The 14,097-nt window shown below is 37.0% G+C and overlaps 1 protein-coding gene across 4 annotated transcripts in view; it reads left to right on the forward strand.

The window, feature by feature from the left end:
- AHI1 (Abelson helper integration site 1) overlaps nt 1-14,097 on the forward strand; it is a 218,819-nt gene that overhangs the window by 76,813 nt on the left and 127,909 nt on the right. For all 4 annotated transcript variants that reach the window (XM_060167812.1, XM_060167814.1, XM_060167815.1 and 1 more), the window contains exon 19: nt 682-708. In XM_060167812.1, coding sequence (XP_060023795.1) covers nt 682-708 — 27 coding nt within the window. The remainder of the gene's footprint in view (nt 1-681; nt 709-14,097) is intronic.

A 14,097-nucleotide genomic window follows, 5' to 3' on the forward strand; every position in this document is an offset into this window, starting at 1 on the left:
CATTTTTTCCTAGTGCTGTACTAGGCTGATGATATATGCTGGTTAACAACCTTAATTGGACTAGAATATTATTTGTGTCTCCCTAGCAGCAAATTTACAAGTCATCTATTTTGTGTTGCCTTTGACTAATTTCTTTTTCAAAAGTGACTTTTTCTTGGCCTTATCCCATGAGTTGTAGGCATTCCCCTTCTGTAGCTCCTCCAGTCATATCCTTTACTCCTCAGAAGTGTTTACTATTAGATTTCCTCTGAAGTAAATTATTAATTTGAGAATTATATGTATGGATATTCTTATTTATAGAGATAATTATATACTGCAGTTCAGAGTGTGTCTTTTAGATATGTTAGTGTCCCAGTACAGAATTTTAGTGTTTATGCGAAGTTTACTGAGGAGGCAAATTTTTCTTGAGGCAGTTACATGTGGGCCCTCCAGAGTCTTGTTTGTCAGTGTGTTTTGCTTTGGCAAACCAAAATCATGTCATTGAGTCTCTTTAATTTATACTCTTTCCAGCTCATTGGAACAGTGCAGAGTGACACCTGCAGGTGATAGATTAAAAAACACTCTCCCAAATGTTGATTTTGGTTATTAAGAGATTAATATCTGAATGTGTTAAAAAGAGTTGATATTTTATTAAATGAAATTATGAGTATTTCTTTACTTATTTTATCCTATTTCTTTTAGGAGGTGATACGAGCCTGTGCTGCAAAGGTGAGTGGTTTTTGTTGTTGTTTTAGAATTTTGTTTATTTTTTTATACAGCAAGTTCTTATTAGTCATCCATTTTATTCATATTAGTGTATACATGTCAATCCCAATCTCCCAATTCATCCCACACCCCTCCCCCACCTCCCCCCTTGGTGTCCATATATTTGTTCTCTACATCTGCGTCTCTTTCTGCCCTGCAAACTCGTTCATCTGTACCATTTTTCTAGGTTCCGCATATATGCGTTAATATACGATATTTGTTTTTCTCTTTCTGACTTACTTCACTGTGTATGACAGTCTCTAGAGTGAGTGGTTTTTATTACCAGGAAGATAACTTTAGTTTTCATTGTGATGCACCAAAGAATTGAAATGTACCATTCATGGTTGTAATAGAACTTTTACAAAGTTCATCTGATACATATCTTCTGCATTTGAGCTCGGATTCATCAAGGAATCGTAATACTGGCACCTGAGAATTCAGCAAGCAGCTTCGTATTTCTGAAGATTTAAAAATATTAAGTGATTGGGATATACTTTCAGTAAAGGTCCAGCAAGATCATTTCCTTCTCTGAGAAAAATATTATATGATACTTTATAGGTAAGAGACAGCAATACAGTTCCAATGGGTGAATGCTGAGTAAAGTGTATAAGCCTTGAAATGAACGTAAGCCACACGTAAACCGCAATGATATATTGTGCTGATAATGCTCTGGATCATTTATACCGTGTTTCATACTTCCTTTCCCATTTAACTGTATAACAATCCTGAGAGACAGATTAGATATTATTGTTATTCCAATTTTAGAAGAGAGGAAACTGAGGCTGAGAGAGGTTAAGTGATGTGCCCAAGACCTCAAAGTTGGTCTGAAGATGGAGGTATACAAAAGGCCCTTGATTATTAATCAATTTCAACTAAATTGTATCTGGGATGCTATCAACACAACAGCTTTCTTCCTTCTACAAGCAAGGTTATTTTATGTACAACCTTTAACTCAATTGTCAAGAAAATAAGTTTTATTTAAAAGAGCTGGAATAACACCACATGTTCGTCCTTCCCTCTTATTTTCTTCTGTCTGTTCCCAAAATTCAGTTGAATAATTAGACATCCATTTATTTATCAAATATGATTATATATGTCACAAAGTGAAAGGTGAGACCTCCAGAAAGGAAAGAATTAAAGTGGTATTAGTATATTCAAAGACTGCTTTATATAATGTCAGTGCAGTGGAAATACTGTTTTTACTCAGTAGACACCTCCTACCATGTGGCAGGTGCTTGCAATACAGAAGTAAGTAGGCTATTGTCTCGTTCCACATGGGGCATCTTATGGAGGAAATGTGTCAGAAAACTGGGCTTATCCCATCACTGAGCTGTCCAGTATCAGTCAGGACCCATCACTTTTTTACCTAATTATCACAAGTCAACAGGAAATAGAATATAGACAAGGGGAAGGAAGATGGGGAAAAAGGAGAACAAGCTATATTCTGACTTAGGCTGCAGATGTTCAGGAAACTTGTTCCTGATAGCAATGATTGGTGTAATGATTGTAGCTCTAAGATTACTAAATCTTCTTAAGTATGTATAGAATATAAAACTGGAGTCAAAAAAGTAGTTTATCCTCTTGATTAGCAGTTCACAGCTATTTCTCTTTATTTTAACACATGTATTAGGTACCCCTCTTTTGTAATGCTGTCTGAATGTCCAAAGAGTAAAGTGTTCTGCACATGTTTGTCAAAAGGCTTTATGGAGAACGTCCTCTGCTATTCTGAAAACTTCCTGAGGGTGGAGGTTCATGTCATTCATCTTTGTATTCCTAGTACTTAACAAAAGTAGAATAGTCATTGAAAATATGACATTTCTGGAAATTAATCAAGGTCTAGAAAGATTAACCTACTAGTGTATTTAGTTATTTTTTATGACAGTTTTATTGAGATATAATACACATACCATAATATCCACCCTTTTAAAGTGTACAGTTTATTGGCTTTTATTATATACACAGAGTTGTGCAACCATCACTACCATCTGGAGTTCTTTCATTCCCTCCAAAAAGAAGCCCCGTATCTCTTAGCAATCATTCTCCATTTCTGGGTAGGGACATGCACACACACACACACACACACACACACACACACACACCACTCAAACTCCTGCTAACCACTAATATACTCTCTGTCTCTATAGATTTGCCTATTCTGGACATTTTATATAAATGGAATCATAGAATATGTGATTGTTTGTTACTGGCTTCTGCAGATTAGAATAATTTTTCATGGGTCCTCCATTTGTAGCATGCATGAGTACTACTTTTTATTGTCAAATAAGATTCCATTGTATAAATATATTGCATTTTGTTTATCCATTCATCAGTTTACGGATATCTGTGTTGTTTATACATTTTAGCAATTAAGAAGAATGCTACTATGAACATGTGTGTACAAGTTTTTGTGTGGGCATATGTTTTTATTTCTCTGGGGTATATATCTAAGAATGGAATTGTTGGGTCATATAGTAACTCTATGTTTACCATTTTGGGAAACTACCTAACTGTTTTCCAAAGTGGCTGCACCATTTTAGAATCCCACTAGCAGTGATTCCAGTTCCTCCTCATCCTTGGCAACACTTACTATTTACTGTCTTTTTTTTATAGCCACCCTAGTGGGTGGGAAGTGGCATCTCATTGTGATTTTCACTTGCATTTTCTTAATGACTAAAGGTGTTGAGTATTTTTGTTGCGCTGTTTTTATATCTTCCTTGGAGAAGTGTCTATTCAACTCCTTTACCTGTTCTTTAAAAAAAGAATTATTTATTTTTATTGTTCACCTTAAGAGTTCTTTATATATTCTGGATACAAGTCTCTTGTCAGATAGATGATCTGCAAATGTTTTATCCCATTTTGTGGGTTGCCCTTTTAATTTCTTGATGGTATTCTTTAAAACAAAAAGGCTTTAATTTTTATGAAATTAAGTTAATCTATTTTTTTCATTTGTCACTTGTGCTTTTGATGTCATATATAAGAAACCATTGCCTAACCCAATGTTCCAGAGATTTACTGCTCTGTTTTCTAGGATCTTTATATTTTTAACTCATATTTAGGTCTGTGATTATTTTGAGTTTTTTTTTAATATGATGTGATGTAGAGGTCTAATTTTATTCCATTTGCATATGGCTGTCTAGTTGTCCCAGCACCATTTATTGAAAAGAGTATTCTTTCCCCATTGAATGGTCTTTACGCTGTTGTCAAAAGACTTTACTCTTAAAAGCAGAATATATTTATGTCATTTCTCATCTGTTACATCCAGAATAATAAATTTTTACCAGGTACCTAAGTTTTTTCTTCCCTAAATCCCATCTAGATTTTTATATTGTTGAAGATTTATTCCTTTTTTTTCCATTAACAGTCTTTAAACAAATATTTATTGAATGCATACCAAGCGTGTGTGCGCATGTGTGTGTGTGTGCGTGTGTGTGTGTGAGAGAGAGAGAGACCATGTGCGCACATGGAGAATACAACAGAGAATAAGAACATTCTGTTGTAGGGAGACAAATAACAAAAAAGGAAATAAGATGATTTCAGCAAGAAGTGATGTGAAGAAAATAAAATAGGCCCATGGGACAAAGAATGACTGGGGGAAGTTATACTCTAAAGGATGATCATGGAAGACCTCTCTGAGAGAAATACTTGACAAGGAGCTAGTCCTGTCCTGCAAAAGTCCCCATCTAGGAATAAAACTGGCATGCTGGAGGAGCAGAAAGAACACCACTAAGCTTAAGTGGGATAGTGAGCAAGCAAGGAGGATCAGTGTTTCCTGACAAGTTGGAGAGAAAATCAGGAGATCAGGCGTGCCTTTTAAAGGGCCTTGTAAGCATGGTAACGTAGGGGAGGAAAAACTTTACCTTCTAGTTTCTGTGGCTAGTCTAAGGATTAAGTTGGCATAGACAGATTAACAGGAGAAAAAGTACAATTTTAATTACATACATACATGAGCTCCACGGAGTTATGGTATTCCAAAGGCTGCCAGGTAACTGAGGCTTATATACCATCCTGAGCCTAGAAAAGGGATGGAGAGATCGGGGCTTCAGAGGCAGAATGCAATTCAAGGGAAGGTGAGAGGAGGAACTGATTAGTAGACAAGGTTACCCTGCCATGCAGATAAGTCTCTCAGGTGAAAAAGTTGTCCCTGATGATAGCTCTTTTCGTGGTATAGTCGATCCCCTTTCTAATGTATTGGGTTGGTCAAAAAGTTCGTTCGGATTTTTCCATAACATCTTAGGAAAAACCTGAACAAACTTCTTTTTTTTGAGAAAGACCAGTGAACCTTTTTTTTTTTTTTAACACAACTAACTAAATTTATTTATTTATTTTTGGCTGCATTGGGTCTTTGTTGCTGTGCACAGGCTTTCTCTAGTTGCGTCGAGCAGGGGCTACTCTTCGTTGCAGTACGCGGACTTCACATTACAGTGGCTTCTCTTGCTGCAGAGCATGGCCTCTAGGTGTGCGGGTTTTAGTAGTTGTGGCATTCGGGCTCAGTAGTTGTGGCTCACGGGCTCTAGAGCACAACCTCAGTAGTTGTGGCACACGAGCTTAGTTGCTCCGTGGCATGTGGGATCTTCCCAGACCAGGGCTCAAACCCGTGTCCCCTGCATTGGCAGGCGGATTCTTAACCACTGCACCACCAGGGAAGTTCCCCGAAAGAACTTTTTGGCCAGCCCAGTATAATTTCCCTTACAAAAGGGTAACTTCCACTCTGTTTTCAGAACTCCTGTGTCTAAAGTTTCTCAAAGTAATCCTTATACCAAAGAGACATATTTTGGGGTGGCATATTCTACTATCCTTCTGTAAGGAGTTTAGGATGTTGATTTAATTAGAGAAACAAGTGATTAAGATGTTAAACTAGAGAGAATGTGAGAATAGATTTTAAAAGGAGAGTAAGGGTCTCAGTTCAAGAAAGAGGAGATTGTGGCCTGGACTAGGATGGTATTAAAAGATAAACTGAGGCATATTAAACATTTTAAGAGGGTTTTAGGAGCAAAAAATGATTCGAATTGGGCAGGGCCAAGCCAGAAATCATTAGAAGCATTTCACCAACAGGAGCTGGGGAAAGACTTCTATAGAGAAAAGGCAGAAGCAAAACAAGGAAATTATTGATAGGCTATAGTTTAAAGCCTAGTTGGCTGTTGTGATCAGTTGTCCTTAGGTTTCAATTTTGTAACCTTGAAGTATTTACAGGCTTAGATTTTGTGGTCATAGGCTGCCCTGGCATTAGTGCCACCTCAGTCTAATGGTCCCCTTGATTAATTAGCTTAACAATGATAATAATGGAAATACAAGCAATGGACAGATTTGGGGTATATTTTGGAAGTAGATTCAACAAAACTTGGTGATGGATTAGATGTGGTGTAAGAGAAAGAAATTAGAAATAACTTCTATGTTGCTGCTTTCAGCAGCTGTGTAGATGGTAGCAGTCTTTTTAATGAGGTGAGGAATACTGGAGTGGAGTTTTCAATATGACTATAGCTGAGAAGTAGGCAATTGGATATATGAGTCTTAAGCTCAGGGGAGAAGTCAGGGCTAAAGTCCTTTTTGTTCTAAACTGTCAGATTTGGTAAGATCACCTGGGCAGAGATTATAGCTAAATACCTGAGGTCCTGGTCCAGGAGAGGGTATGTCAGAAAATCCCAGAGGAAGTATTTTAAGAAAGAGGAGTGATAAACAGTCACATGCTACTGAGAGAAAGAGTAAAATGAGGACAGAAAACAGGCACGGTGGTGTCCTCTGGTTACCTAGATGAGTGCTGTTTCAGTAAGTGGCTGAGACAAAAGCACAGTTGAAGTGAGTTGAAGACAGAATGGGAGAATATACAGCAGAGACTGTGTAGGCCATTCTTTTAAGACATTTTAACGGGGGAGCAGAGAAGCAGCAGCTGGAGGGGAACATTAGATGGACAATATTAAAGCATATTTATTTGCTGATGGGAATAATTCAGTGGTGATGGAGAAGTTGATAATGTCCCATGGAGGTGGTAATTGCTGGACTCAAGTCCTAGAAAATGTGAAAGGGGATGTAATCCTGAATACCAATGGAGAAACTAGCCTTCAGAGAAGGGCGTTTTCATCCTTTCTGATAGGCAAATAGGTAGAAAGTATGAGTAGATGCTCAGATACAGATTTGATGACGGGAAGATAAAAGAGTTCTCATCTGATTACTTCTGAGATAGTAATTGGTATTAGAAGTCTGTTACATTGCTCTGAATTTCAGTAGCCCTGGACTACTCACACATAAATTTATAATTTACAAATTTCCTTGCACTTTCCTTTGTTTAGGCGTGGACTGAAGCATACCAGAAATGGTATGAGTCTATTTCCATTAAGCTTTGTATGATTCCTCACAAATGGAATTAGTCTGTTTTTCTCATGTTCTCAGACATATTTATTCATACCTGGCATGTTATATAATTGGGCTTATTCTGCCTTAAATTGTAATTAATTTTGCCTGTCTTTTCCAGATTTAAATTATGAATTCCCTCAGGGAGGAACAACGCTTTTCTTTCTTCCCTCTCCCTCCCCCTCCTCCCCTCTCTCCCTTCCATCTTTCCTTCTTTTTAAATTTTACATGGTATTGCTTCCACCTCTAATCTTTACACGTCTGGATTTCCACACGCCTCTGTAAGCTTCTGGAAGCCAGGGGACTTCATCTTTTTTTTTTCAATTATTGATATCATCTACCCTAAATGAATGTAAATGTAACCAAGCTAAAGCTTATTGAAGAATGCTATAAAGGTGAAGTAATAGTCTGTATTATAGTTTAAACTATCTTGGACCATAGTATTTACTGAAAAATAAAAAGGTTTAAAAAATTAGAGACTCCAATGAAAATAAGTTTTTAAAACTTCTTAAAAAAAAAGTATTTTGACGGTATTTGGAAGACTGGCTTGGCTGTAGGAGTAGTACAAGCTACAATAGGCCACGAAAAGAAATTATGGACTTTTGTTACTGGATATCTTAGAAAACAGGAAGAACCCTTGTTTTAGGAAAAACCAATTTTCCTCCCATCTCCCTCACTCTCACACTCCTACCACACTCCGACATTTCTGACATCAGAGGTGGTGGGGTTTCCCTCATCAAGCAGTTCTGAGACACCAGCTGGGTGAACTGCAACTTAATTCTGACACTGTCTACCTGAAGATAGCATCAAATCCTACAAATTAAAGGCTCAGTCGCACAAGCCTGCCCCCCTCACCCCCCTTCAGGCGCCAGTTGCAAGTCCAGGTTACTTGTGCTTCTGACCAATCAGCTATAAATCGAGATTCCACCCACCCCCTCCTTGGGTTTGATTGATTTGCTGAAGCAGCTCACAGGACTCAAGAAAACAGTTTACTTGCTATCTCTCAGGTTATTATAAAATGGTATGATAACGGATGGACGTCCAGGTGGAAGAAATGCATAGAGCAAGGCATGTGGGAGAGGGCGTGGTCCTTCCTTGCCCTCCTCTGGGTGTGACATTCTCCCAGCACGTCCCTGTGCTCACCATCCTGGAAGCTCTGTGAACCCCATATTGTCGGGATTTTTATTGTGACTTCAGGTAGGCATGGTCAGTTATTAACTCCATTTCCAGCCCCTCTCTCCCCCCTGGAAAATGGAGAGTGGGTCTGAAAATTCTAAGCTTCTCATCATTTCTTGGTCTTTCTGGTGATCAGTCCCATCTAGAAGCCCACCAAGAGTCACTTCCCTAGAACAAAAGACATTCCTATCACCTAGGAAATTCCAAGAGATTTTGGAGCTCAGCTTCAGGAACCAGAGTCAAAGATAAAATATGAGGACAAGAGATGCTCCCGGTGCTCTTATCACTTAGGAAACCACAAGGGTTTCAGGAGCTCTGTGCCAGGAACCGGGGGCAGAGACCTATATGTATATATTCTTTTCTATTATTTCACACTCCTGTTTCTAGATTTACATAGGAGTATTAAACCATGTAAATTAATGAGTTTCTTACTTTTAAGCCCATTATTCTGTAATTCTTATCATCAAAAAGTTACTTACATTTGAGAAGTCTTGAATACAAATACCACCTTAAATTTGGGTAAGGTTTTAAAACATGCACTGTTTTCATATGTATTAATGCATTTGGCTTCTGTGTAGTTCTTATTAGTGCTACACCAGACACTTACTAAAGAAAGGTAGATGAAACCTGTTCCTTACCCTCAAGAAGATTACAGTCTGATGGATGATAACTAACAATGTAAGTAATCGTACTAAAGTGTTACCAGTGCCATAGTACTAGAAGATGTGGGGTTAGTGGAGAGACAAAGGAGGGGGAGGTAAGTTCTATTGGGAGAGTCTGAAAGGCTTTTCGTACATGATATAATACTTGAGGGAAAGCTTGGAGAAGGAGTTGGTATCCACAAGGAAGATGGAGCCAGGAAGGAAGCCCATTCCAGGAAACAGGAACAGCATGAACTAAGTCACAGAGACATGCAACAACCTGGCACGTCTGGGGAGCTGTATGCAATTTGTTGTAGCTTGAACATAGGAGATGGAGCAGTAAGGTGGGAAAGCTAGGTAGTTGTTATAATATAGAAAGCTTTGTATGCCATACTAAAAAGTATGGATTTTATCCAGTGGAACAGTTGATGATGGGTTTTAAACAGAAGTATTGCTCAATAAAATTAACATTTTAGAAAAATCATCCTGGTAGCAGTATAGAAGAAGAATTAGAGAAGAGACAAGAGATAGGAAAACAAATCAGGAGACTATTGCAACAGTAACACTAACTGGAGGAGGGGCATCTGATGCCAGAGCACCTGATTGACTTAATGAGTGACTCTGTGTGAAGCAAGAGGAAGCAGTCCAAGGTGATGCCCATCTGTCTGGCTGGGGCAGCTGGGGGGCTGGTGATATCTTTCCCTGAGGAAGTGAACAGCAGGGGAAAGGTTAATTTGGTTTTGAACTTACCAATCAGAAGAGTCTTATTGGGTTGGCCAAAAGTTCGCGTTTTTCCATAAGATCATGCGGAAAACCCCGAACGAACTTTTTGGCCAACCCAATATATTGAAGAATCATCAGCATAAAAGATAGATGAGGCAGTGACAACAAACATTACTGCCCAGGATAACCATGTGTTGTGAGGGAAGAAGAGGGCCCAGGGGGTCTAGCAAACAACACTCATAGGCAGTGGCAGGATCACCAACAGAAAAATGGTTTCCCAGAAACAGGAGAGTTACTGACAATGTCAGCTATCTCAGAGGCCTCAACGAATCCGCTAAATTTGATCATTTGAAGTCCACGATGACTTTAACTTCAGTTTTAGTGTTCTGATGGATAAAAGCTTTGTTGTAGCTGCTTGAAAGTGAATGGTTGAGGTATATGGATAGCAGTTATGTGCTATTTTTCAAGAAATTTAACTTTCAGTGAAGCATAAGGAAATTATGGAATCACAGTGAGAATTTGTTTTCTATTTTTATACTAAAGTAGAAAAGTTTATGCTTATAGCCTTTAGACAAACAGCCAGTAGAGAATTTGGAAGTAAAATTTGGAAGAGTTTTAAGGATATCCCCAAGGGGGACAGATGGAGGGATTAATCTTGAATGGTGCAAGAGGTATGTTCTTAGAAGTGAGGATTTCGAGGGGTCCAGCACCAAATTTTCTCTCTGGAGTAAGGAAATACACTAAGAGAGAAAGGAGGTAAACGTTTGTTATTGCAAGATGCATCGAGGTAAATTGGCTTTCCCTAAGGCATATTACTGCTGGATAAGTGGTTTGAACCAGGACTAGATCTTAATTTTGAGCTTCTCACAGAGGAATATATCAGTACTTTTTGAACCACCAGTCCTTGGTATATGTATCAAGGGTTCAAAAAATCTTGATTAAATATTACAAAGTAAAACTTTGTTATGGCTGATCCCAATTAGAATTCTAGTTTAGTTAATACAGCATTGGTGAACTGATTTGGGGGAGATTTTCTAGCACGTTACCTCACTGTAAAAATTTCTCTTTAATAGTAACAGTGTTTCTTTCTAATCCCTCACTTCATTGTCCCAACTTGCAAGGAAATTATCTGGGGCCTAGAGATCATGTTGTTTTTCTCTTTATGACACCATAGCCAACTCATTTCTTAGGTTTTACTAACCTAGATATCACAGAAATGTAAGCTGCTTTTAGAACTTATATTATGAGATGTTAAGAGACCTACTTCAGATAACTTGAATCTCACTTTGGCTCGTTTCCTGTTTAACTTGTTTTGTAATATTGGGATTTTAATTTTTACAACACACATATAACTTGCAACAAAACATTTCCTACATACTGTCTAGGGTTTTGAACTGTCTTCAAATTAAAGTATTATCTGCATTGTTCAAATTTAGTTCAAAAAATAGACAGTTGTCTGGAGGACGTGGGACAAATTTGTTAACATACGCATACAGACAGTATTAATATCTTTTCCGTTATCATTTAAAACCATTTGAAGTGTCTTCACAAGTTGAAACTTTAAAAACAGTTCTTCAGGTGAATATAGCATATAAAGTCAGCTGAAATGATTAGACTTGTAAGTGTATATGGAAATCAGTGTTATATATCTCCCAGTGGTTTTACAATTTAGTCACTAAAAGGTAAACTATTGATGGCCTGTTTAGTTTTGTGCATTCAATTTTAGGTTAGAGCAATGACTTTTTTAACATGAAAATTAACCCCCTCCTAGAGAATTAGTATTTGCATATTTTACACAAAACTATTTATATCCAGAAAGAGTAGGCAAAACAGTTGTGTGATTAACTTGGCAGTTCTAGGTGTGTTTTTTTTTTCTTTTTCTCTATTATGAATTTCCTTAAATTTTTATGCTTTTCTTTTTACACAGTATGGAGGTATTAAACTGACTTCGGCAGACTGTGGTTTTTGCATGAAGCAAGCAGAAAAGTGTGTTGTAAAAAGAGGATAGATTGTTGTAGGGTAGACTATCTTAGCCAACCTTTCTGTTGTTGTAAAATTATTAAGCAATTCTTTTCCACAGCATATATTTCAAAAATAGATATTGCTTCACTGTATTTAATGGTTGTTATTATTTTTCTTCCTTTAAATGAAGTAGTGAATATGTGTAAGCTAGCTTTGAAAATACTTGGAGTTCTAATTTCAAATCACTGTAATAATTAACAATTATCCCAGCCTTAGAAACTGACTCCTCTGCTCTGTTAGGTTGCCACTTATCACTTCATGGACATTCGAATAGTCTCTAAGAAATGTGTCCTTGGGCTTCCCTGGTGGCGCAGTGGTTGAGAGTCCGCCTGCCTATGCAGGGCACACGGGTTCGTGCCCCGGTCCAGGAAGATCCCACATGCCGCGGAGCGGCTGGGCCCATGAGCCATGGCTGCTGAGCCTGCGCGTCTGGAGTCTGTACTCCGCAACGGGAGAGGCCACAACAGTGAAAGGCTCGCATAGCACAAAAGAAAAGAAAAGAAAAGAAAAGAAATGTGTCCAGAAAGAGTAAATTATAAAAATGCTTAGGAAAAACATGTAATTGTAGATTATAGTTGAGGTTTTTTAACAGCATTTTACTTAAAAAGAGTGGCAAGTCTTTCTGTTTGAGTGGAGGCATTTAAGTATCCTCTTCTAGCTTTCTTGGTATCCATTTTTGTTTTAACACAAGTAAATTAAGGCAGATGGTGTGTGTGTGTGTGTGTGTGTGTGTGTGTGTGTGTGTGTGTGTGTGTGTGTGTGTGTGTGTGTGTGTGTGTGTGTGTGTGTGTGTGTGTGTGTGTGTGTGTGTGTGTGTGTGTGTGTGTGTGTGTGTGTTCTTTTGCACCAGATTTCAAAATGCTTTGTTTGACACGTAGGATAAAAATTTTTAAGAACACAGAAGTAAAACTGAAAAATGATTCTAAAAAGAGAAGTGGATTAAATAGTTAAGTGATAAATATGTCATTTTGTATATAGCACTTCCATTTAAAAGCATAGCATTCTGAAAAATCTACTGCATCTTTGTACTGCATTACATATTTTTAATTACGCTTACTTGTAGTGATGTTAATGATAGCTAATATTTATGTGGCACTTGATTTGTATAGCACTTCAGGTTCCCTTTACCAACGTACTTCGTTTAATCTATTTCATATTTAATATGTTATTTAGTGCTTTATGGTTAGCCTATGTGAATAGCTCTTTATAATACCAGTTCATTGTTACTGCTCTTCAGGTACATTTCCTTTGAAGCATACATACTATTTTTATTATCTCCATTTAAAGATGGAAAATGAAGTTCAATGATGTTAAGTGATAGCATTGTTACTTTAGCTGTTGTATCAATATAGTCAACTTTAATTTTGGTCAATGTTTAATAATGGCTCCTTACAGAATTTTTCTAGCTGGATAATTTTTCTTAGCATTGATGTAGTATTTGACCCCATCTAACTACTTTGAAAAATATTTTTATTTTTTATAAGATGATACCACAACAGTTTAGGAACCTTAGAACTATATTATCTTCTGGTCTTAATGGACTTTTTCACCAAATTATCTTTCCTTCAAGAGAAAAACTTAATCTAAGATATACCATTTACTATCACTGTTTGAAAGAAAGGAAGGATTTACAAACATTATGTAAATACTGAGTCAGAAAAGGGCATGTAACCACAACCCAGTACTACTGTATACAGAACACCAAAAGGGAATTTTTAAATACTAATACAGTAGAAGTCCTCTGTGTAGTTTTGATTATTGCAAAAAAAGAGAGAGAAAGGAGCTGTTTTCATCTACTGATATTTACATACCATAAACTATCATTTAACAGTTTGTTAATTCACACATTACTTTTGAAACTGTTTCAAATTTTTTCAAAATTAGATCATATTTTATCATGCTTTTTGAAAGTGATAAAAATAATAAGATAAATGAATGATTTATTAATAATGAGTGACTAGATCACTGCTGAAATTGTTTGAGCTACAAAATGAATTTACTAATTTACTAGACATTTAAAACTTTTTTTGTGACATGTATTTTTCTACAGTAGCTGTAGTTGTAATGTTGCACTTGTTATTCTTTTCATTTCTGTGAAACTATTGTACTCAGACAACTATAGTAGGATTTTTGTGTTGTAGAACATTGTATTTACTTACAGAAATTTTGCTTGTTCATTATTTTAGTTGTTCTTTGACATTGTCTTAAGAATGAGATTTTTTGATGCAGTGGGAACTATTTCACTTGGCAAGTTAGGTTGCAGCTGTGTTATCTATGTCACCATGATGTATATAAACATGAATATTACAGGTGTTCTCTGTGCAGTCTCTGAAAAGGAAGTACCTGCTATTTCAAAAATGCTAAAGAAATGTGGGTGTGAAACATTTTAACCCTTTCTTAATTGAAAGCAGTCAAGGAGTCACTTTTATTTTTCACATTTTGTTTG

The sequence above is a fragment of the Lagenorhynchus albirostris genome, chromosome 12 (assembly GCF_949774975.1).
Source record: "Lagenorhynchus albirostris chromosome 12, mLagAlb1.1, whole genome shotgun sequence".
NCBI classification, from domain to species: Eukaryota; Metazoa; Chordata; class Mammalia; order Artiodactyla; family Delphinidae; genus Lagenorhynchus; species Lagenorhynchus albirostris.